Source organism: Hemibagrus wyckioides, linkage group LG29 (genome assembly GCF_019097595.1).
Source record: "Hemibagrus wyckioides isolate EC202008001 linkage group LG29, SWU_Hwy_1.0, whole genome shotgun sequence".
Taxonomy (NCBI): domain Eukaryota; kingdom Metazoa; phylum Chordata; class Actinopteri; order Siluriformes; family Bagridae; genus Hemibagrus; species Hemibagrus wyckioides.
The window spans coordinates 8,734,405-8,758,055 of record NC_080738.1 but is presented as its reverse complement, the minus strand read 5'-3'; the positions used below and the strand labels follow the sequence as shown (position 1 = coordinate 8,758,055).

At 37.8% G+C, this 23,651-nt stretch overlaps 1 protein-coding gene across 2 annotated transcripts; it reads right to left on the bottom strand.

Annotated features, from left to right (window-relative positions):
* Positions 1–2,810: 2,810 nt before the first annotated feature.
* On the bottom strand, positions 2,811–23,348 carry thbs2a (thrombospondin 2a). Of its 2 annotated transcripts, XM_058384502.1 has the most exons (23): positions 23,143–23,348; positions 22,906–22,941; positions 22,529–22,600; positions 21,654–22,207; positions 20,228–20,312; positions 17,972–18,165; positions 16,723–16,863; positions 16,543–16,636; positions 15,787–15,957; positions 13,740–13,916; positions 13,360–13,533; positions 12,936–13,063; positions 12,562–12,714; positions 10,872–11,090; positions 10,683–10,790; positions 10,204–10,363; positions 9,521–9,639; positions 7,886–8,120; positions 6,271–6,498; positions 5,926–6,197; positions 4,452–4,549; positions 4,198–4,337; positions 2,811–3,896 (listed from the first exon to the last, which is right to left on the bottom strand). In XM_058384502.1, exons 3-23 carry the CDS (start codon positions 22,593–22,595, stop codon positions 3,889–3,891), a joined length of 3,525 nt encoding a protein of 1,174 aa, XP_058240485.1. In that variant the 5' UTR covers positions 22,596–22,600; positions 22,906–22,941; positions 23,143–23,348; the 3' UTR covers positions 2,811–3,888. The 2 variants fall into 2 exon arrangements, with proteins under 2 accessions (XP_058240485.1, XP_058240484.1); XM_058384501.1 differs by having other exon boundaries at positions 22,906–23,348.
* Between the last annotated feature and the right edge of the window lie 303 nt (positions 23,349–23,651).

Genomic DNA, 23,651 nt, shown 5'->3' with positions numbered 1-23,651 from the left:
GTTATCAAGAACCAGATCATGAGAACATGAGCATCAGTTTAAAAAAAAACTGCAGTTCAAACAAAAACTGTTCAAATAAAACAAATCTCTGTTGTGTCTTGAACCCAGATTGTCAAATTCATGAAGGAGCAAATGTTAGTAGTGTCAGAATAAGATGGAGTTTTCTGAGAACAGTGAACATTGCTTCTGGAGTATGACTGCTGTGTTTGGGGTTGTGGTGAAACATTGGGATAGGATGTCTTCTGCATTTATGGTGCTGTTCTAGATATTTACTGATGGCAGTTGTCCCACAAGCCAGACATTTGATCCGGAATTTTCCTCCACTAGCCTCATGAGGAGCCTCTCTTCACGTTGCCGGTTTCTTTCCAGTTGTTCCATCCAAACATTTTGAGCTTCCTGCATCTTTTCCCAGAGTGACTACTGCTGAGGTTACCACACATGTATTGCTTTTTCAGAGCAAGAAGTCTTGGTATTACCTGTTTTGTTGTGAAATACTAGTTCCTGTTTTCGAATCGTATGCCATGCCACTTGCTGTATGTTTCTTTAAATCTTTTCAGAAGGTGCTTTTGTTTCTGTCTAAAGACAGCAAGCAGAAGCCTGTGAAGTGGCTGGATGCTTTATGTCCCAGGATGCCCTCATGTCTGGGTCACCTTCTGGCTCTCCGTTTTAGTCATGCTGGCATAGCTAGTCTTACCAGAGTCCCTGCCTGACTTTGCATATAACTGCCCATTGTCTTTAACCATTACATGATCACAAGCCTACATAATATTCTCTCTCTCTCTCTCTCTCTCACACACACACACACACACACACACGCTACTCCAAAGATCCCAGTGTTCTGAGTTCCCAGTGTGACACACTTTCATTTTAAAAACATAATCATAATCACCTACTGATATTAAAAAGTAATAAAGCCAAAATTTAATTTGTGTATTAGTTATTGATAAATAAAATGTATTTCCTTTTGTTGCATTTCACTTCTCTTCTAGATTGTATACTATTTCATCTTATACTTTATACTTGCCAATCTGTACTAGATTGTTAGCTCTAATGACAAATTGCTTGTTATGTTTCCCATTTATATTTACATTTACAGCATTTGGCAGACACCATTTCCAGAGCGAAGTACAAAAGTGCTCTGAAGTCTTTATCAACAAATACATTAATACTGGTTCTCTTGATCACAGACTAAGGACACCAAAATTCTGAAACAAACAGTGCTAGTTTACATATTTCAGAAAGAGGTAGGTCTTCACCTGTCGTTTAAAGACAAAGCTGTTTGGAGATCTAGAGGAAGTTCATTTCAACATCTAGATGCCAGAACAGAGAAGAGTCTTGATGCATACCTATATTGTATCCTGAGAGATAGCGGGACCATTTGAAGAAAACATTGAAAGTAGCAATAGGCTATATGGCAAGATGCTAACCACTAATCAGCTATAAGAATTGGATGGCCAGATTGAAATAAAGTGATGAGCTGCAAAAGTTCAGGAACCAAGATTATCCTCTACCAAAGTGATGGAAAGGCCAATGTATTGTAAGGATCTGGTTATGATTCAAAACATATGAGATCACTGAAGCATGGTCAAGCATGGTGGTGTCAGGGTTTGAACTTGCATTTCTGCTTTTGAAACAAACTCAATTATTCATGAAATGGTAGCATCAGAATAACTTTAGAAATTTACAGAAACATCCTGTCTGCCAATTTACAGAGAAATGCAGCAAGCCAAATATTCAAAACCCGGCAATGAACTTCATCGGGGAAAATGTGGAGGGCTGAAAGGAGAAACCCCCAAAACAAACAACTGAAAGAAGCCTGGACAAGCATCACAAAAGAAGAATGCATCAATCTGATACCAGTGGGTTGCTGGCTTAATGCAGTTATTGCAAGAAAATGAATGTAGCCAAATATTAAGAATGAGCTACTTTTAATGTAATACTATATTTTGCTCACCTAGAAATTTGGACTACCATTAGGTGCCTTGTTCTAAACTGTTTAACACAACTGTCTATAGTGTAGCAAAAACAAAGGAATTGACCTTGCTGTTCCAGTACTTTTTATATCTTGAATTTCAAGCACTGAAGGAGGCATTTTATTTACATACATACTGTTTGTACATTTATGTGCACATTTATATATAATCTGTATTGCTCCTTAATGTTATATGTTTGCTAAATTCGATGCATGTGAACCTGCTGCACATACATTTTACTTGTATTGCTGGACATCTAAGGCAGTTTTTATTTTTGTGACATCTGTCTTTTAAATGTCTTAGATGTTCATTTCTGTCTTTAATATACTTATTAGATTTTTATCAGTTATTTGACCTAGATCTTACCATACTGATGTAGTATTAAATGCAGTCAATCAGAGTGTGTATAAATTAGTCTACAAATCTTTATTCAAAGAACAATATTATAAAAAAAATAGTAAAGTATTAAAATGACAAGATTTAACAAGATGAAACAGGTGGCTTGGAAACTTAACCCAAACATCTGCAAATCTTATATATTACTAAGAACTGAACTGAGGGCATGAAGCATTTATTATCACCACACATACATTACAGCACAGTGGAATTCTTTTCTTCACATATCCCAGATGAGGAAGTTGGGGTCAGAGCGCAGGGCAGCTATGATAAAACGCCCCTGGAGCAGAGAGGGTTAAGGGCCTTGCTCAATTGCCCAACAGTGGAGCTTGGTGGTGCTGGGGCTTGAACCCCGATCCTCAACCCAGAGCCTTAACCACTTGAGCTACCACTGCCCCAATCATCCATGAAGAAAGAACACTGGTAAATGTGGCTTAAGAATAATTTCAATCTCTGGTTTATTACTAGGAACAGATGCCAGTGAAACACTCACAGTGTGCATCCTAATATAGTTAGACTGTAAAAGTTTTCCAAGAAATAACACATAACGGCAAACGATAATCTCACACTGTGGTGGACATGCTTATCAAGTGCTTAATAATGGTGCGTATACATAGAACTGTTTAATGCATATTTGAAAGAAAGAAAGAAAGAAAGAAAGAAAGAAAATAATAGTTACTATCAAAATTCTGTAGTCAGTGTAAACAAATAAATAATTATAAACAACCCACTTGTGCTGAAAGCAACATCTTGACATGTGAAATTGCCACGTTATGATTTAAAAAATAAAATACATCTTAATATTAACATCTCCATTGCAAAGTGCACTATTCCTTACTAAAATGTATATGCTCCCAAAATTACAGAATAAACAATGTGAACTACAAACTAAGGAAAGACAAAACCTTAACCCTAACAAAAACATCTTGTGAGTAGTGGGGTGACTGCTTTAGTAAACTGAATGAAAACTGATTACATTTGCTGATCGGATAAAAGTGATTTGCTTGAGCAGACAGAAAAACCTGACACCTCGATGGCACTATAAACTCAAAAGGCTATTGAATATTTGCCCCTGAGATTAATAAAATCTCACAAAGCAGTTATCCTGCTGGGAAAGTGAACGTCTAAACATAACACTGACTCGAGAAAAAAAAAACACATTTGAAGTGTTATTCAGGTGTTTATTAGATGACTAGTTTATGAATAATTTAATGATACATATTGTGAATACAACATGAAAGCATATTTATATGTTTTGTTTTCAGTGGCACGTAGAACCATATAGCACAGAAAAATAGATCTAAAACAAAACAAAAATGCTTCATGTGCTCAAGACTGGTGTGAGAAAAATGATTGTATTTTTTTATGGGTGTTGATTTTGAGGTTGTAAAGGAGGTGTAAAAGTGGTGCTATTTTCCATGTCCTGTGTGAATTTTCGTTCCATCGAAATTCATTTCATTTCACATACAGGCATTTCATTGAGCTGAAAGTAATCCTTAGTAACCATGACTTGCCTTGTTCAGTTATCTAGGGGGAAAAAGACCTCTGTGATTATATTGCAGTTGTTGTTGTTCCTAAGGCATAATAAATTAGGGCTCAGACTGAAATTTGCTTGATCATTATTAGCACACACCATGATCATTATTAGCACACACCGTGTCTGACATGGAAATGTTAAAAACAATGTATTTTACTAGAAAAGGCTTTACATTTAGAAAAGTCTTTGCGAGAAATGTTACATCTTTAAAATAAACCACGTTAATATGGGCTTAAAAGTAGCTTCACATTACATTACTCAGGTGTCATTGCAAGGTAGTAAGTTACTTACCTTGACATTCATATTTAAGGTCAGAAAAGAACACCAGTTCCTGCGAGAAGACAAACAATCCCAGTCTTCCTCCTGCAAACGTCTTGTCAAAGACTGGCCCTGAGTCTGCCATGATCTGTTTCCCTTCATATACTACAACCCTGAAAAAAGGCACATGTGTTTGTTTAACAAAATGTAAACAGGCAGACACACACACACACACACACACACAGATCTATATTTATATATCTATTATTTGGTGTTGTGTTTCTCACCTGATAAATCCAGTCTTAGGTCTATGAATGAGATGCCACCTATATGCAGTATAGTCCTTCCAGCCTATGTTCTTAGGATCATGCCACAATGTTTGAACCTGTAAAAAAAAAAGTCATCATCATTTATTAAAGAACATTTTTAGTTCTAAAGATTTAATGATACGCTGTGTCAGTACATGAGCTATTAGACATACATGAATAAAATGTAAAAAATTATAAAATGTAACTTTGTTAAAGCACATTTTACTTTTATGCAATTCTCATTCTTTTTGGGTAGGATTTTACAGATTTAGACTGGAGTCAGGGTGCTTGGCAGGAGGCAGGACAATGACAACATCCAAGTCAACATTATCCAGAAGGTGGGTGGAGGTGGAGTAAAGATGTCCTCCACAGAGTCAGCAGGCTGTGGTGTGATAAATCCCAAGCAAACGCAACAAGTGGCAGAGGGACAAATTCCTCTATGGTATCAGGGAAGTATATGGGAAGATGCTGTATATTGGGGGTGTGGGGATTTGTGGTGTACACTGTGTATACTCTTACACTCACCTGGATGCTGACAGGACAGTGCCATTTCATTGTTATGCATAGCACAGGAGCACCTGGCTACAAGGCAGTGTTTTACAACATGGCTGGACTAAAATGAATGTGGCTCCTCACAATCCTGGAGTCATCAGAAGGGAATGAAAGGGTGCAGCAGTGACAGTACATTGAGCCAGTTTGGCCTGAACAAGAATTCTGATCCATTTCTATCCCTCTCACACAGAGACCGAAGACAGCAATTAAGATCACACTCCCAACAGGTACTGAAAGCTCTTACTGTATTACCCTTCGCACTGCACCTTGCTCTGATCGACTAGCACTGCACGACTGATCTCTCAGCGTAAGAGGTAGGTATACATCTAGATTGTTCTCTGTTCTTGTGGTGGAATGAACTTCCCCTAGATGTCCATACAGCCAAGTCACTGACCATCTTCAAATGATGGATGAAGACCTACCTCTTCCTGAAACAGTTAAACTAGCTATTATTATTCCCTGTTTGTTTTATGTATTGTTCTATGTTGTATGTACATTAAAAACATGTACATCTGGATAAAAGCATCTGCCAAATGCCAGAAATATAAATTTGAATTATAAAAATGTCCAGAGCAGAAGCCTCATCAGTATGCTGCTCACAAACACTCTCTGTGCCAACAGCTAGGACCATCGCAACACCCCACTACTGATACAGTACTCTGGTTCTCACCTCCACTTTGCCAAAAGCTTAAATAAAAGAGTATTTGTTTTCCATTACTCCTGCCTCGTGTGTGTCTGTGCTATAACATATTATGACAGAAGTGTCAAACTCCATTTCTGCCTGGGCCAAATCATTAAATATGCGAAACACATGACTTATCTGCCATAGCAACCCTTAATGGGAGCAACCAAAGGAAAAACAACTTATCTGATTTTGAGAAAATGAGTGCACATGGCTCACCTGGCCAGGGGTGTCACCGGTGTGCCAGAGGGCATTGCGTAAGTTTTCCCCTGTGCCTGTGGTAGAGTTAACCACTTTGAGGGAGACACCTGAGATTCCAAAGGCCTTTGATGGCTTCTCTTCCCAGTATGTTTGGGTGATCTGTTTCCACATAACCACATAGAAACGACCACTTGACTGGTAACCAAACACAAAGCCAGCATAGTCATCATCTCTGTCTGTGTTCACATAGAAGGTGCCGCTGAAGTCCACAGCATTGAACTCATCATAGCCTAGAAAAGAAATTCCACAATTTCAAGACTGAGTTGAATCTATGAGGTACTATTTGAGGACTTTTTAACTTACCTACTGCAATTCCAGGGTCTGAATTGGCAGTCTGGACCAGTTCTTTGCCCTGATGCCTGACTACCCAGTTGGGATCGATTTGAGTGGTCCCTTTGGGATCCAAATGCACCATCTGGAACTTCCTGAAGTCGGTTATACTTATAGCATTGTTCTCTGGGCACATGTCTAAAATGTCAGGGATGCTGTCATTATCAAAATCGTCCTGGCAGGCATCACCTCGACCATCACCTATAAAATAACAGCCAAAATTGTAACCACACTACCAAGAAATTCCTTGATCATCCACACTAGCAAAATCACATGCCATTAGCCAAATTTAGTAGCCCACCACATGTCCAGCTGTATCCCCTAAAAATGTTCAATGATCAACCTTCAACCCTTCCTTTGCTATCTGCTATACAACTCAGTGTCTACCACCTTGCACGCAGCTGGAGTATTCAAGCATCAAGAGGGCAACTCTGTAGTGTGTGTCAGTCAGACACCTGAGGAGCGCCATCTGTGTTTCTGGGTTCTGCAGCTCCTGAAGGTCAGCTGCTTCTTGATGGCAGAGCAACAGAACCCAGAACAAGAGTTAATCGCCACGCAACCCTCGTCAGGTACAGTGGATTGGGTCCAGTGCTATATACTGCATATACTGCGTATATTTAGCCAATCTCCATCTAACCGCCAATCTGTTTATACTGACATTCTTACTCTGTCATTAGAAATAGTTTTAGCCGTAAAGTGTTAGTTCAATTTAGAATAAATACTAGTTAGCTCTAAGTAGCTCTCTGATGGATACAATTGTAGCATTAGAGATGTGCATTCATATGCTACAGAAGGGTAATGGGAGTAAGTCCAACAGTTTTGCTCTCCCCAGTGGTGCACCTGCTGAGAAATCTGAAAAAGCTCTGTTTATAGGAGACTCTATTTTAAAGCATGTGAAATTAGCTAGCACTCAAGCAGCACTGGTTAGGTATACACTGGGAGCCAGTTCTCAAAGGCTGTTTTTAATGTAGAAACTAATGACATACACTTTTGTCGGTCTGAGGTTAGTAAGAGTAACATTGTAGAGGTCTGTAATTTAGCAAAGCCAATGTCCGGTGCTGTAATATGCTTTGGCCCCATCCCAATGTGGCATGGCAATGTAGTTTACAGCAGGTTATGGTCGCTGAACTGCTGGATGTCCAGGTGGTGCTCCGAAAACAATGTGAGCTACATAGGCAACTGAAGCAGCTTTGAGAGCAATGCTGGCCTGTTAGGCCAGGATGGTGTCCATCACTCTCGGGAAGGTGCTGTTCTCATTTCTGGCAGCATAGCACATACTCTCAGAACAGGCCTAGTTAATCAGAGTCAATCCTGAGCCAATTAATCCAGAGATGTTGTTTATTAAAATATAAATGTTATAAATACCTAGGAAATAAATTCCATTTAATAGCTCCCATATCAATAATGAATCTCAACCTTAATGTGACAACCTTCACAAACATGCAGTCTATTAAAAGGTAACAACCTTTTTTGCCTGCATCAAAAAACTCATCCAATTGTATTCAAGCAACTATACATTAATCAACTGAAGATTGCTGAAGGAATAACAATAAAATATTTAAAAAGCCTTTATGACACTCTCACCCACCATCTGAGTCCAACTGTTCTTTGTTGGCTACCAGTCTGCAGTTGTCTTTGTCATCAGGAATTCCATCATTATCATCATCAAAGTCACACGCATCTCCTTGTCCATCCTTGTCATGATCTACCTGGTTGGCATTAGGAATGTAAGGGCAATTGTCCAGGTTGTTCTGATGGCCATCCTCATCAATATCGTGACCGTTGTCACACTGATCTCCTACAAGGTCATTATCTGCATCAAGCTGTTGGGCAAGTGGTTGATATTTCATAATATTTCAATATATTTAATATTTCAGTTCTGTGGGTATGTGGGGAAAATCATTTTCAATACTATGTGTGATTCAATGTTTGCAAAAATAATGAAAAGTTTTAAAGTAATTACAGTAAAACATTTTCAGAATTTGCTATTGCATTTAACACAATATAAACCCACTTCGGTAAACTGTTATGTTTTTCCTAGACAGTCAATCATGATGATATCGAGGAATAAAACTTAATCAAGTTCATCACTTTACCAAATGCCGGCAATATGAAATATAGCACACATAGGATATAGCAAAAAATAAGCATTGTACACAAAGTTACCAGAGAACATGAACAAACATACACACTCTATTCTGTATAATATTATGTATTTCTTGTTGATAAAAGCAGGTGATTCATATCAGCCTAATTGATGTAGTATGGAACATGGTCAGGTCACAGAAACGTATTACCATGGTCCATCTTAAAAGAAGCAGAAAATTCATATTTGTGTGCTTCTTTAAATTCACTTCAACATAGTGATACGTTTTTAAAGATAAAATGTTGTATGCCACAAATTTGCAATATTTTGTGTCATAAAGTAATATTTTTCATTAGCAGAACATTTCTTGGCTGTTTGTTGCATTCATAAGCAGGTTTATGTTTGTTTAAATGTTGAGAGATGCTGCATCATGGCTGAAGCTATGGGAACACTTCTTTGCAGAAGTTGTGTCTGAAGCTCTGTGTGAAATCACGCTAATTTATCACTTTAATTAATCACCACTATTACCCATAGTGGAGTGAGCCTTAATCCCTAGAGGCGAGGCCACACAGCGGCCTAAAAGGCCTGGAGATAGCCACCACAACCCAGCAACAAGGCACTGCTTGTAGACCAGATTGCTTTTGTTGTGTCCTTGACCATGCCAGAAGCAGACTCTAGGCAGGAGTCCGATCCATGGAGGCCCCACCTTGCAACTTACAGGACTTATAGGATCTGTTGCTAACATCTTGGTGCCAAATACCACAGCACACCTTCAGGGATCTAGTGGAGGCCATGCTTGGGTTAGGGCTATTTTAGCAGCAAATGAGGGACCAGTACAATATTAGGCAGGTGCTCATAATGTTATGCCTGGTTGGTGTATATGATCTCAATAATTATTCAGTAACTGATTAAATGAATTGACTCTATCTTGCTTTTATTTGGACTTTATCTTTATTTGGTCTCAAGCCTCTTAAGACTCTTCCTTGACTCAATCTCACTTAGACTTTATTTTGCATTCTTGACTCAATCTCAACTTCCTGACCTGGTGAACTAGCATGCCAAGTGAAATGCATCCATTTAAGTTACTCTATATAAGCTTATGGTGTCTGCTGAGTACTGTATATGTATCACTAGTACCTGATCAGGGTTAGGAAGCAAAAGACAATTGTCACACTGGTCTCCCACTCCATCTGCATCACTGTCCTTCTGATCACTGTTGTATGCATATGGACAATTGTCATTTTCATTTAGGATGCCTGGAACAGAAACAGTAAGAGTCTAGATGCTTTAAAGGTTTACTTTGCTGTACTCATGGATAAAGTACAAGCTTTAGGAATATTATAAACAAAGCTGTCTGTAATCTTGGCAAAACTTCTAAAACCATTCTATATGCTGGAGATCCTCTTATGATAGACTTGCGATTAAAGAAAGTTATGTACCATAAAACAATGCCCTCTTACATCATCTATAAGTAATAAGAATATTTTTTCCAGCCCATTAACATGAGTGGTAACATTGCAACACACTATAGGAGGGGCCAGGTATGTAAGATGGTGAATTTATATTAATTAATCTGATTCATTTTTAGCATTTTGACACCAAATCTCATTGTACTTTAGGCTTTTACATAAGTGTCATAGCAGTGGTCATACTATTTGATTTGAATAAAAGAAATAGTTTAGAACTTTGGTTGGCAGCTGTCTTTGGTCACAGTGGCAATACATTTACTAACCATGTGCCTGTCACAGAACAAAAAATGTACAAATATTGTTTTCCCACATTTACTGGAATGTATTGTTAATTGCCAGATTAGGCCATACCATCCCCATCAATGTCCACAGCACAGGCATCTCCTTCCCCATTGTGATCAGTATCTATTTGAGCTGGATTGTGGTCATATGGGCAGTTATCACACCGATCACCCACATCATCTTTATCATAATCAAACTGCCTGGGATTGAACAGCAGAGGGCAGTTGTCCTGTAGAAAACAAGAAATTTCATGGACAAAAAGGAAAGACAGATTTAATGAGCTGAAGGAAGGATCATATTAAAGGATCATGACTGGAAACTAGTTGACTTGCTGACAATCTGCAATGCTTGATGACGGTAAGTAATTGGGTATGAAATGTAAATTAGAAACAGAACAGAAAGTTTGAAAACAGAATAAATTCCTAGGCTTTAAGCATTCCAAACATGCATCTTGAGATTATGTAATAACATTACAGCAATGCACTAACATTACAATTGAATTAACACACATTCATAAATTTAAAAGAATAGTTAACAAGATCTCTCACTCGTTCATCCATGATTCCATCGTTGTCATCGTCCTTGTCACATGCATCTCCTTGGCCATCCTTGTCAAAGTCCTCCTGGCCAGAATTGGGAAGGCTGGGGCAATTATCCTAGAGAACAAAAGGGAACAATAATCTACACCATCAACCAATCATATCTCCTCAAAATCATTATATGTTTCACATGCTTACCTTCTTGCAGTGGTAGGTGGCATTAGCTCTACACACCAAGTTCTGGTTAGGCCAACCATCCAGATCAGAATCTTCTCCACAGATAAACCCATCTCCAGCATAGCCAATCTTACACTGACATTTATACATAGGGTCACTGAAGTGGCTAAGGTAGATGCACTCAGCAAACCTATGACAACTATGGGTCTTGTCCTTGCAAGGGTTTACAGGTTCACATATCTGTGGGATTAAAAAGAAGTCAAGCCATTCACCTTTGACCTTTGATATAACCTTTTTGGTTCTTTTATTATATTACACTGGTTATAAGTCCAAATATCCAAAAATTACTGTAAAAAATGTAAAAATTCTGTAAAACTTTGGGAGGTCAATCTGGGACAGGGCCTGAGGTGCTCAAACTCAAACTCATATGCTGCAGTGAGTGATTTCACTTGTCCTCATTAAAGTTGCCTTTAACTGTATCCTCTCAGCCTTTCTTTATCTGATGCCTGAGTAGCTGGAGAGCACATCTATTGACTAATTAGGTCATTACACAAAAATATGACCAGCAAATTTGAGAGAGACTGGATATAAATGACTCACACTGGGAGAGGCAGTTGCTCCACCCTATGCATGACCTTGCACTGTACTTTAAATATGACCTCCAATCTCTTTCTGTTTCATATGAATCCATGCAAGCACTCATGCACTATTTATGATCCAGCATTGGTTGAAAAGTAAAAAATGAAGCTGATTCTGATTCTGAAGTAGTGGTCAAATTGTTTACAAATGTCGACACTTCTTATCATTGTTGAGGTACACAATGTGCGGTGTAGTTTTGCATCAAATTTGAGAGGACAGGCCAAAAATGCTTTGGTTAAATTCATGATAACATCCAAAACATAAAACACTTCACTTTAGCGCCACCATTAGGCCAATCAGACTGTGCCCCAGTTCTTGCATACATAGAAAACAGCATAGAGACCACACATGAAAATATTTGTTTTAAGTTTTGTGATGATAAAGCTAGTTGTTTAAATTGAACAATGACTGGCTGGACACAGACATGTTTTAATGTAATTTATTAAGGATCCAGTTAGTATCAGATTAGCGGATCAATACAGCTCACAGCATTTCAGCTCAGTTTTTTTTTAGCTCCTGAGAAACAATTTATGCCTTTCCAGTTTCATGTGAGTTCATATAGGATTCCCAAGAAAGTATGTTTTGCCTATTACGCAAATTAGCAAAGAATCTAAATGGGTGGAGCTAAATGGTTCTAGAGGCTTTTTTGTTTGAGAGAGCCCAAAGAATCCCTGGTGAACAATTTTTTTTATGTAGGATTAACGGTTCAGATCGGGGCTTACCTGAATATTGAGGAGGCACATTATCTACTGACCAAATTTCATTTCTGCACGACTTATGCTTTGGTCTGCACAGTTTGTTTTATGGCATAAGAAATTAAATATCACTAGATAACACAGTGTCAGCTCCTGACTGTCAATCATATTAACTAACTGTCAACATATTCTTTAAAGAAAAAAGACTTTTATACATCAAAATAGGATAATAAATACTTCAGAGCTATACAGTCAGTATAGCTCTGAGCTGTACCGCTCACCTTATTTACTTTACGTGTAAGTGTATATAATTTCTGCCATCTAATTATTCCCTTTAAGTCACTACCACTACACAGTGGTGCCAAGGCTTTCCTAACCTGCTTATTGTTCCTGGCTACTTCCATTCCCATGCCAAACGGTTGGTTGCCTTTGTAACGAGGAGGACAAGGAAGGCAATGGAATCCTGGGTCAGTGTTCACGCAGCGCTGTTTTCCACTGACTTTAAAGCATACATCAGGCACCAGATCACACTATGGACAAAACACACACACACACACACACACACACACACACACAAACACACAAACACAGCACTGAAATCAAGAATATTTTGGACAAAATAACATTGTGACATTATTCTTAGGCATTTTGCAATTGTGAACTCTTTATGAAATTGTAGTGTAGGCTTTTTACACCGTGAAGATTGCATTAATACATTTTTTTGTTTGTCTTCCTTTGTCTCCCACCTTACCTCATTGACATCTTCACAAAATATTCCATTTCCTTTGAAACCAGTGGGGCAAGGCCCACATTCCCATGAGCCATCAGGTGTGCTGGTGCATTCCACCCCTCCAAAGCAGGGATTAGATAGACAGCCATCTGATGATCAGGGAAATAAAAAGAAAGTTAAAATGACTTAAAACCTTTTACAACAAACTGCAAAAGAAGAGTAGACATAAAAAGCAAGTACATTTTTATTCAAAAATGTCAAATATCAACTTACATTCCTAAAGTAATATAAAATCAGAAATCTGAGCTTATATAGCTCTGAGAAAATACATCACAGTAACATGTGACACATATAATAAATGCATAGCACAGTGCAGAAAAGAGAACAACAGGAGCAGTGTCAGGATAAACTAGATAGCAAACAGAAGTAACCACCATTAACATACCAACAGGGCAGTCCTGCTTGTTGCATATCCCTGTGTGTTCAGCTTCTCCTGAACACGGTTTTCCTCCATACTGTGGAGGAGGGCTATTACACACACGGATTCGACTCTGCACTCCTCCACCACATGTCACTGAACATACTGCCCACGGGGACCATGGGCCCCATTTTCCATCAACTGCAGTCATGTGAGATAAAAAAAAAAAGTTCTTTAATAATGTAGTATTAGATATGTTGACTGTATTTTGGATGACAGGAGAGAAAGAGCAAAGGAAGAGCTCACCAAAAATGAATGAAAGCTAGATTTCATGGAGTTCTCAACAGACCATTGTAACCTAAACCCAGATCATATAAAACTTAAAAAGTATGAATGCTTTCACTCACTAGGGCAGGGCTTGGTGTCACAACGTTGGGTCTCTCTGCCACTTCCTTCACATTCCTTCCCCCCTAACTGGGGCACTGGAGAGTTGCAGTGGCGGATTCTGGTAATGTGGCCTTCACCACATGTTACTGAACACGATGACCAAGGAGACCACAGACTCCATCCCCCATCCTGACGAACTGATAACCACACCAGCATTTATGATTTTCAATACAGTAGACAATCCAGTACACACTTATTTTTTCATGTTAACAGAAATATGAAGTGCTAAATGTCTTTGGACACTTTAATTAAAGGCAGTTCTCACATCTCTTTCTCATGATAAAGAGCCAGCACTATTTTTGCCTTTGACCATGTCCTGTTTCTTGGGTGTATAAACATGAGGTTGAAGTCCCTTTGTCTGCCATTATGTTTAGAGAAACAGAGACAAAGCATTTCCAGCATAAAAGAGTTAAAAGACTAGGAACTTGAAGATGACAGGTGATCATAAGAGGTAATAAATATAAAAGGATTGATTCCCTACTAAAAAGTTTGGTACTAAAATTGCTAAAAAGAATAAAAAGTATAGTTTACCAGGAATAGGACACATGCATACTGCCTGCATGAAATTTGAAAATTTCCTGGACAGTTAAGAAAGTCACTTATTTCCCTGACAGACTGCCAGTGGGCGATCGGGCAGGGCTGATTATTAAGACTTCTTTCTTTGTTCTGCCATGTGCTCTTTGTTTATGTTTTCCCACATGTGCTTGCTCCACCCTAGCCATTGTTATGTTTTCCTTCCATTTTCTGTTCTCACCTGTTTCTCATGTTCCCTCAATTACCCCACCAAAATATACCCGTCTTTCTGTGTCATTCTTTGCTGCATCTTTATTGAACTGGGATTCCCTTTGAGTTTTTGAACCTTTGGACTTTGTACTAGATTTTGACCATGTTTAGTTGTCTAATTGGGCGTGTTTGCTTGGATATTTTCCTTTTTGTTCCCATAAAAATATTCCTTATTCTTTCATCCTGCATCTGGGTCTGGGAATTTGTACACTGGTAAATCCCTGAGACCTGTTGTAGACCTGGGTTTGATGCCCTTGACTGGTGGTGGTCTCTGTGAAAAGTGTGGTGAGGTAGGCAAACAACAACAAACGTGTTTTCAAGCTTCAAATTTGACTACTAAATATTTATATTAATATTAATATTTATATTTATATATTATAACAGCATTCTGTTTGATAGGTATGTACAAATGAAGTAGCTAATGTGTTAGCATCATGGGTTAGAACCTGCCTAAACTCATTCTTAATAGTTATACACATACCATTGCCATATTTGGACAAACATGAGTCTATACCAGGGGCTCTTGTAAAGATTGATGGTGTCATGAACTCATGAACGAACTTTAAAGTGTCTATCAATGGATTTGTTGAAAGAGTCTTCGAAGTACTTTTGTACATGGATGAGGAGGTCTGTCAAATGCTGTAAATGTAAAATTTTTTATTAAAATAATGACTTGAAACCTACATACAAATCAGCACAAAGAAAGGAACCTGAATTTATCGTTTTTGTAATATGCGTCTCAGAATGTGGCTTGGAATTTTACTGAAAGCCATCATCAGAACGTTCTTACACAATCATACATTTCATGTACAATGAATCACCACATCTGTGTTTGAGCTGAAGAACATGACAAAGGCACCTGCAGAGATCATCTGTTTCTAAGAATTTTATGATTTACATTTACATTTTTATGACATGATTACGACATGTACTGTATGAGAAAAGGGATTTTTTTTCTGCTGTAGTCAGAGAGATTAGGTCTGTGAAGGAAAAGTCAATTGCAAGACAATTGTTGAATAAAAATAAACATATTCCTAACATGTGTAAAGCCTAATGGACCTAAAGTGTTAGATAATCAAAAAAAATTTATACAAATTTTGATGTCTGTTTTGATCTCTGTTTTTTTGCTTATGCAGTATTGGCTCAAAAGGGATGATGGGATGTTTAGTTTATATACGTACATTTATACACAAGTTAAGCCATAGTAATGTGATACTTTCTTACCTCTGCTGTCACATTTAGCCAACATGCATGTGCGCGTCTGGATAGAAGGACCATTACAGGGGTTACTGGTCGCATCACATGACCTGCCTCTCTGCTGGGTGCCTGTCCCACATGTGACTGTGCATTCTGTCCACTCAGACCAGGGTGACCAACCGTCCTCACTGTCTTTGGCTGAATCAGTCATTCAAGAAGAAGAAACAATACAAATCCATATCAGTTTTTTCAGCTTTGGCTAATAATGAAACTATTAGCGCAACTAAACCCAAACCGAGGCAGAGGCTGGATAATGTTGACCTTACCACACCTTCTGCGGTGCTTGTGGAAATGTTTTGAAAAATGAGGCAAACAGATCAGCACAGGCTAAGAACCTCAGTTATATAACTGTTGGTTCAGATATGCTCTGGATAACATCTCAATTTGTATGGTGAACTTCAGTAGTCCCTATATCCTGGTCAGGGTCACAGTGTATCCAGAGCCTAACCTTTGAACATTAGGTGCAAGGGAAAAAAGTTCACATAGAATGAGATCACCATTCCATTGTTAGGGATAATCCACCTACATACATGTTTTGGACTGGGAGAAAACCTCTGACCCATTGTTCTACACCAGCACCCTGGGAGCTAATTTAATCTCTTCGATTTCACATTACTCTGAACAGAAAGCCTATTTAACAGTATGAATGTGAACAGATTCAGGTCAATGTTGTGTTCTATGTCTGTCTTATCATAAATTATAAATATCATAAATAATACTCACGCAAACACATTGGACAGCACTCTCCTTCCAGGAAAACAGGAATGGCACAGGCCACAGGAGGACAAGTAATCTGGTGGCACACAACCTTCGATTCCTGCCAACAAAAAGAAGAACCCATAAAGGGGAACAATAGCATTTAAAGCCTATATAACCCAAATCTCTTTTACCTATGTCTTCTACCTGACAAGTGCATTTGGTGCAGCTATCCACCACCCAGTCCTCTTTATCTTCAAACAAGCGGCCATCTTGCCAGCACATACGGTTGTGTTTGGTATTCTTCAAGTTGCCCAGAGCTTTCTTCATGACTGTGTTTTCCTCACCCTGAGAGACAGGCAAGCATGATAGCATAGAAACCATAAGATTTCTGATAAAAACAGAGAAATGTGACTGGATGTATAGCTAATAAGCACAAGAACATTGTGAACACTGAGAAAAAATATCTGACTAAACAGTTCTGTAGTACTGTACATTAAATCCACACAAATAGGGACGTTATTTCTTTGGTAATTGATAATGGAGGAATCTAAATCTGCAACACATTTGAGTACATTTATGATTGACAGAAGAACGAAAGACTGAGAAACATGAATAATCAGATAGGTGCTGTTGTAACAGGCATCCATAATCTGCTATACGGTACTCAGTGACAGACACAGGTTTAACAGCAACTAGATGCCAAAAGAGGCATGTGTGTGTAATTGTGTGGAAAAATACTTAAGAAATTAACAGCATGTGTTTTGAGTGAGTGTATGTGTTAGAAAGAGAATGACAGAAAGAGAGAAAGACAGAGAGGGGTGTGAATCCACAAAGTGGCACACCACTTGGTCTGCAAGAGCCTCAGGGACCGAGTGTGTTCAGCAGCAGCTGAATTTCCCAGACATGGTGCCAAAACTCTTTCACTGCTGGGATGCTCCCAAAGGAAAAAAGAGAGTGATGTTTAAACACAGCCAGACATGTCTCGGCTCCCACTCACAAACAGGGGAACACTTACTCTGTCCTGATGAAATGAATCATAAAAATCCAACTGCTGCTTGAATTCTATTATTTAAGCTTAGTTAACTTCAAGTGTTCAGTAATAACTTGGAATAAAAGCAAAACATATTCCTGCTTACAAACGCCAGGAGTCATTTCTGGGTTAAATGAGTTGTTTAATTCTACTCCCAATGAAATTATGAGTGATCTATTAACTAATATAGAATTAATCAATTTTAATTTTAATATTTTAATCAGAACGGGCATAATAATATAACATTAATATATGTACTAAGTATTTGTTAGTTAATATGTTTTGCCCTGTCCCTTTACTTTTTCTTAATGCGCTCACATTTAAAGGAATTGTGTAATGTCTGCAGACTCTAATCATTTAGACAGGGAATTTCTCCTGACTGTTAAAAGAAGATAATTCATAATAAGTAGAGAAGAAGATTACCACTTTCTGTAGGCCGTCCATTAGGTTTCCGACCACTATGCGGAGTCCCTTCAGCTCCTGTACCATGGAGCTGAGCTGCTCACAGGAGTGCTCACAAATGTCCACTTCCTCCATGTTTTGCCTGATAAAGTTAGTGGAGATGGCTTGACTGACTTCCATGATGTCTTCAACTTCGCTTACCATGTAGTTGTCAACTGAGAGATTTCCAAATTAAGCACAAAAAAATACAGTTATGTTTTATACAGACAGACAGACAGACAGACAGATAGACAGACAGACAGACAGATAGATAGATAGATAGATAGATAGATAGATAGATAGATAGATAGATAGATAGATAGATAGATAGATAGATAGATAGATAGATAGATAGATAGATAGATAGATAGATCGGTATCAACATAGTAAAAAGTTAATTATGAAAAACACAAGTATAAATGTAGACTTAAGTATTATGTTGATATGTTACATGAGAGAAAGCAGAGTCATAGAACACTTGTCTTTTGACATTGGTGTAAATCATTCATCTCTCAGAAACAGCAGTGACACATGTCTCACTCATGTAGATGGGTGAAAGCCATGTTTTGGCAGTGCAAATCTAGACCTAAAGTCAGCAGTGTTGCACTGTGTAACTGGCTGATTTATCCTTTCCTCTTGGCTGCTTAGGCATGGGACCAAACAACTGCAGATGCTAAAATGACTGTGAATTTATAAATAAGGATTTGAAAGTACCAAAATAAACATCATGACAATATTTGGGAAAAAAATAATTTCCCAGCTGTATTATTCCTTTCCCCCTCTAACTTATACATGAAAAGTATTATTTAGATGCTACATAAACTACGATGCTAGATAAACAACGTTGATCCAAGACCTGGCCCAAGAGATGAAGAATATGAAAAAAGCAAGGGGAATATGATAATAAGATTAAGATGAATGGAAAACAGGAAACTTTATGTTTACACAGGCAGGTTGGTCCAGAGCTCCAATTATTTCCTTTGAGGATAATGCTTCCTACACACTAAGACCTCTGCCATTTAAATGATTAAATAAGAATCTGTGAAGATGCACACACACACACCACACACACACACCACACACACACCGATATGTGCCCTTGTGAATCACAGCTATCCTCGTGTTTATGATACTCAAAGTCTACTCCTGTAAGACATGTTTATATGAAGAAGGCACTCCTAAATATATATTTGAACACAAGGCTTGTTATTATGGTGTGTATACAGGGTGTTAAAATACTAAAATAAAGACAATTAAAGAACAAAAAAATGCAAAAATACCGCAGATTAGTGTTCAGAAAACACCGACATATGGTTTTGTCTGTCCGTCTGGTCCACAGTCTGACGTGGCACTGCTAGACTGAACCACTGCAAGGTACCTGAACAAAGGTTTCTGAAACCTACCTAATATATCAGTATATATAGCAGATGGAAACTAGAAGCCACAGTTACTTTAAATGCACAATGCAAAAGATTTATTCAATGCTAAGTTAGCTACATATAACTGTACCGTAGACATAAACTCCCCACGTACATGTTCTTCTTGTAGTCAAGGTAAGAGCTTCTAAATTTCATTAAAAGGAAATTAAATCCATGTCAGATTATGCTTTGGTTTACGGACAAAAGGGAAGGCCAATTCAAATGGTATTGATTTAGCTGGGTGTATGGACTTTCCTGGCCTGCTCCAAGTGTGAGCAAAGGATGACAAGGCATAATGCCCAGTGTAAAGTAGAAATTCTGCCAATTCATGATCTCACTGCATGTGTGTTTATCTGCATGCATGTATAAAGTGTAAGTAAAAGAAATCTTAACTCTCCAATATTCAGTGGATTTTTCCCGAAATGGCCGTAGTGTAGTTCTAATATAAATCCTAGAAATAAAACTTTAAAGCATATTTACAGTTTGTGCACCCCGGTTGAACTCAGTGTAGTTCACAGCCACAGTCAATTCCAATAAACTTGACATAATCCAGGGTGAACCACAGGCTTTGTGACCCACTTTTGGAACTGCCCAAGATTTAAAATGAAAACAGCAAAAACAGCTCACCTAAAACAAACATCATTAATGTCTAAAAAGCTGTTAAATTTTTAGTATGAATTGATCACTAACATAATAGATAATATGCACCTTCAGCATAAAAAAAACAAAGAAAAATGCATGATTATAGTAAAGAAATTCATTTCCTTTAACTGAATAGGTATAAAAGTCTGTTTAATTTTTTTTTATCTTTTAATCTTACCAGGTTTGGGAATCTCACAGCCCCTTTTTCTCAGAATATCTTCAATGGGTGTGTCAAAGATGAAATAAACATTCTGCAACAAACCCTGAAAGACGTCAGAGGTGTTAGTACTGGGGTAATCTATCACACAATGTTTTTCTGCTAGTCAGTCTTTTAAGTACAGAAAAATATAATACATTTTCTACACAGACAGAAAGTTCGAAGTACATACTATAGCAGAATTGCCTGAAACAGATTGGCATGAATGGAGCATATATCACAAGGAACTGAAAGATAATGATGTAATGATATGAGAAACAACACTTAGTTAATGCTGATGTAAGTGAATATATGGTTTTATTTTTTAGTGGGTTCAGACCTTTTCAGTTTTTGCATATTTTATTTGCTATAGGTTTTTTGACTAAATCACTTCAGATTAAGTTCATATTCATTCTCATGTGCTTTGAAATTCACTGCAGTCAAAATGATCACCTGTATATATAAGCTGCATACAAGGGACTTGCCCACAATGCACAGTGCATGTCACACAAAAAAATCAAGCAGTGATGTCTAAGGAACTCTCTGTAGTCTTCCACAATCAAACTGTGGAGAGACATAGACCTGGATGAATGTACACAATTTGGACTGTTCACAGGAGCACCATGGACTCCATCATTGTCAAATAAAAAAAGCTTGGAACCACAAGGACTCTTCATCATTCACCTGCCTGAACAACCATCTCATCTCATTATTTAGGTCTGGTGTGGTCACTCCTGAGTAACAGGCAGACACCTAAAAAGGGGAAGAATTGTCTAGTCTGAGGCTAAAATGTTTTTGAGCTGACTTACAAGACCTACATCAGATGAATGTATGATGAATGGAGCCGAAGGATGAAGGATGAAGGAGTTTCTTGAAGAAAATTTGTTTCAGAGTGAACAATACACCTTTCAGCATGATAATGACATAAAGTGTACAGTCAAGCTTCCCATCCAGTCAGATTGAGCTTGAGTAGGTCAACCAGGAAGAATGGGAGAAATTGACCAAATCTAAATGTACAAAGCCCGTGTAGACTTAGTGAAAAAGACTCCAAGCCGTAAATGTTGCAATAAGTGTTTTTTCTTGCTATGCTTGTTATTATTAGTTATTGTGTGAAGATCAAAAAGTGAATTAAATGATTTTGAATAAAATCTCTAACACAATAATGTATGCAAGAACTGAAGCTTTTGAATACCCTTCTGTACCCACTGTGAAAGCAGAGAAATAATGAACAGTGTATCCATGTGGTCAACTGTTTGGCCAGATGAAAATGAGACTATGAAAGATTGAGAATGAATAAATGAATGAACTAGGTAGCAGCAAAAAACAATACAGCAATGATAAAGGGTCATTATTAAAGTTCACGTGCTGGAGGAAAAGCACTATCTGAGCATAGGAGAAATGCTCTTACCCTGAAATGGCTCTCCCTGTTTGCTCCCTTTGCCACATACATGCGACTGCCCTTGGCTTGCAAGTGCTCATAAAAAGACTCATCCAAGGTGAGGCTATCGATGAGGCTGCAGTCCACATAGAGGTTGGCATTCTCTCCATGCACATGCAATGTGATATTCTTCCACTGTGAGTCTGATAGATCCACTTCCTCAAATGATATTATATTCTGAGTGCTCTCTATCCAGTAGACTAGGTCCAGACTGTTGGCACGTCCATTAGAGATGATCTCGAAATATCGATGTCTATCAGACCCCTCTAAGCTCACAAGGGTACCACGAGAAGACCGATCCTGACGTATGGAAGCCATAAACACAAAGCCATTGTTGTTGTGGATCTGACTTAGGAGATGCTGGAGGACTGGGGAGCTGACTGGAGGAATGTGGTCAAAGCGTATGAAGCGGTATGCTGGAGAATCCCAGTCATGGGCCTTGAAGACTTTAGCACCAATTGTCTTTCTGGTGATGTTGCTCATCTCAAACAAGTTAAAACTGGATTCATCGTCCACTTGGCCTCCTTGGGAGTAATGTAATTCAGATCTCTTATCATTTATTGATGTCATTAAATTGAAGCAAATGGTCTAATCTATTATGATAATTGCAGCAAATGCTTTAAGATATTAGCTCAACAGTTCAATCATACATCTAAACATGATCATAAAAAATAATATTACCTATGTTATTGTTAAATATGACATTACTATAACATACAGTACATAGATGGAAACCATATGAAGACCATATCAACAAAAAATAAAGGATAACTTTGTGTTAGTAATGGGGGGAAAAAAAACTTTTTGTCATAATGATATAGAAAATAAGTAGGTTGTGCATTTACCTTGTGGTATTGCTGTTGTACTCAGTAACAGCATTGGGAGCAAGATATGAATGGTCCTGAGTATCATAACTCCTTAAAGGAACAGATTTTTAATCTAATTAGGATTAATCAAATGTTCAGCATTCTAAGTTTAATATTAACTTATTCAAGATGTGTTCTAAGCACAACACTGAGAAAACAATACGTCATGCAATAGTGAAGAACATCTTTGCCCTTACCAGATACCAGATGTCACTGGCTCCTTGATATATATATATATATATATATATATATATATATATATATATATATATATATATATATATATATATATATATATACTTAATGTACAAGCTGTGTAAGCAATGATACTTGAGGAAAGAAAAAAATCCACATACCTGTTAAAATGAAATCCTAAAAAGGGAAATTATCCTCTGAGAAAAAAAAGGAAAACACATATATGTTCTGCCAAAAAAAATCATTTAGTGTACGTCTTTAACATCGATATAGATACCGAGAGAAAAGCGAAAGCGAAAAACGGAGGTTTTTAAGTTATACAGCGACACACAACGCTATCCAGAAGACATAAAAATAAAGATCAGGCTAAAGTGGATATAAAAATACCGATATCTCACATGCAAAAATCCAAGAAAGTCGACTGAATCCACGAAAAGCGCAAGTTTGCGGGAAATGCACTGATCTGCGTCTGGGGTTTAGTCTGAACAGGACATGTCACTTATATCTACACCGTGTATGAGTCTACTGTAGAGCTTTCGAAATGGTAATAAACCCGTAGTCCACTACGTTTTGGTTCCCCTACTTTATATATCTGTGTGAAATCATAATGAAGGAGGAGCATGAAAGGAAAAGAACACTGGCTATGTCCCCATCAGATATATCACTTCAGCTTATGCCTGAGCAAGAACCCCTTTGACGTACTGTTCAGGATGATATATTGCCTTAGGTTCAGTTCCACATTGCCTAATATTTCTTGGCATTAATAAAAGTAAAAGAATTCAAGATTTGAGAAATACTCTATCTATCTATCTATCTATCTATCTATATATATATATATATATATATATATATAGAGAGAGAGAGAGAGAGAGAGAGAGAGAGAGAGAGAGAGAGAGACCTCTGCAAA

Excerpts from the sequence above, each read along its gene's own strand:
- thbs2a (XM_058384501.1), bottom strand. The coding sequence starts at position 22,595 with ATGATACTCAGGACCATTCATATCTTGCTCCCAATGCTGTTACTGAGT. Across the intron at positions 16,637-16,722 it reads GCACCAAATGCACTTGTCAG|GAATCGAAGGTTGTGTGCCA; the intron begins GTAGAAGACATA and ends TTTTGTTGGCAG. Across the intron at positions 8,121-9,520 it reads TGCTTCCTAACCCTGATCAG|CTTGATGCAGATAATGACCT; the intron begins GTACTAGTGATA and ends CTTGCCCAACAG.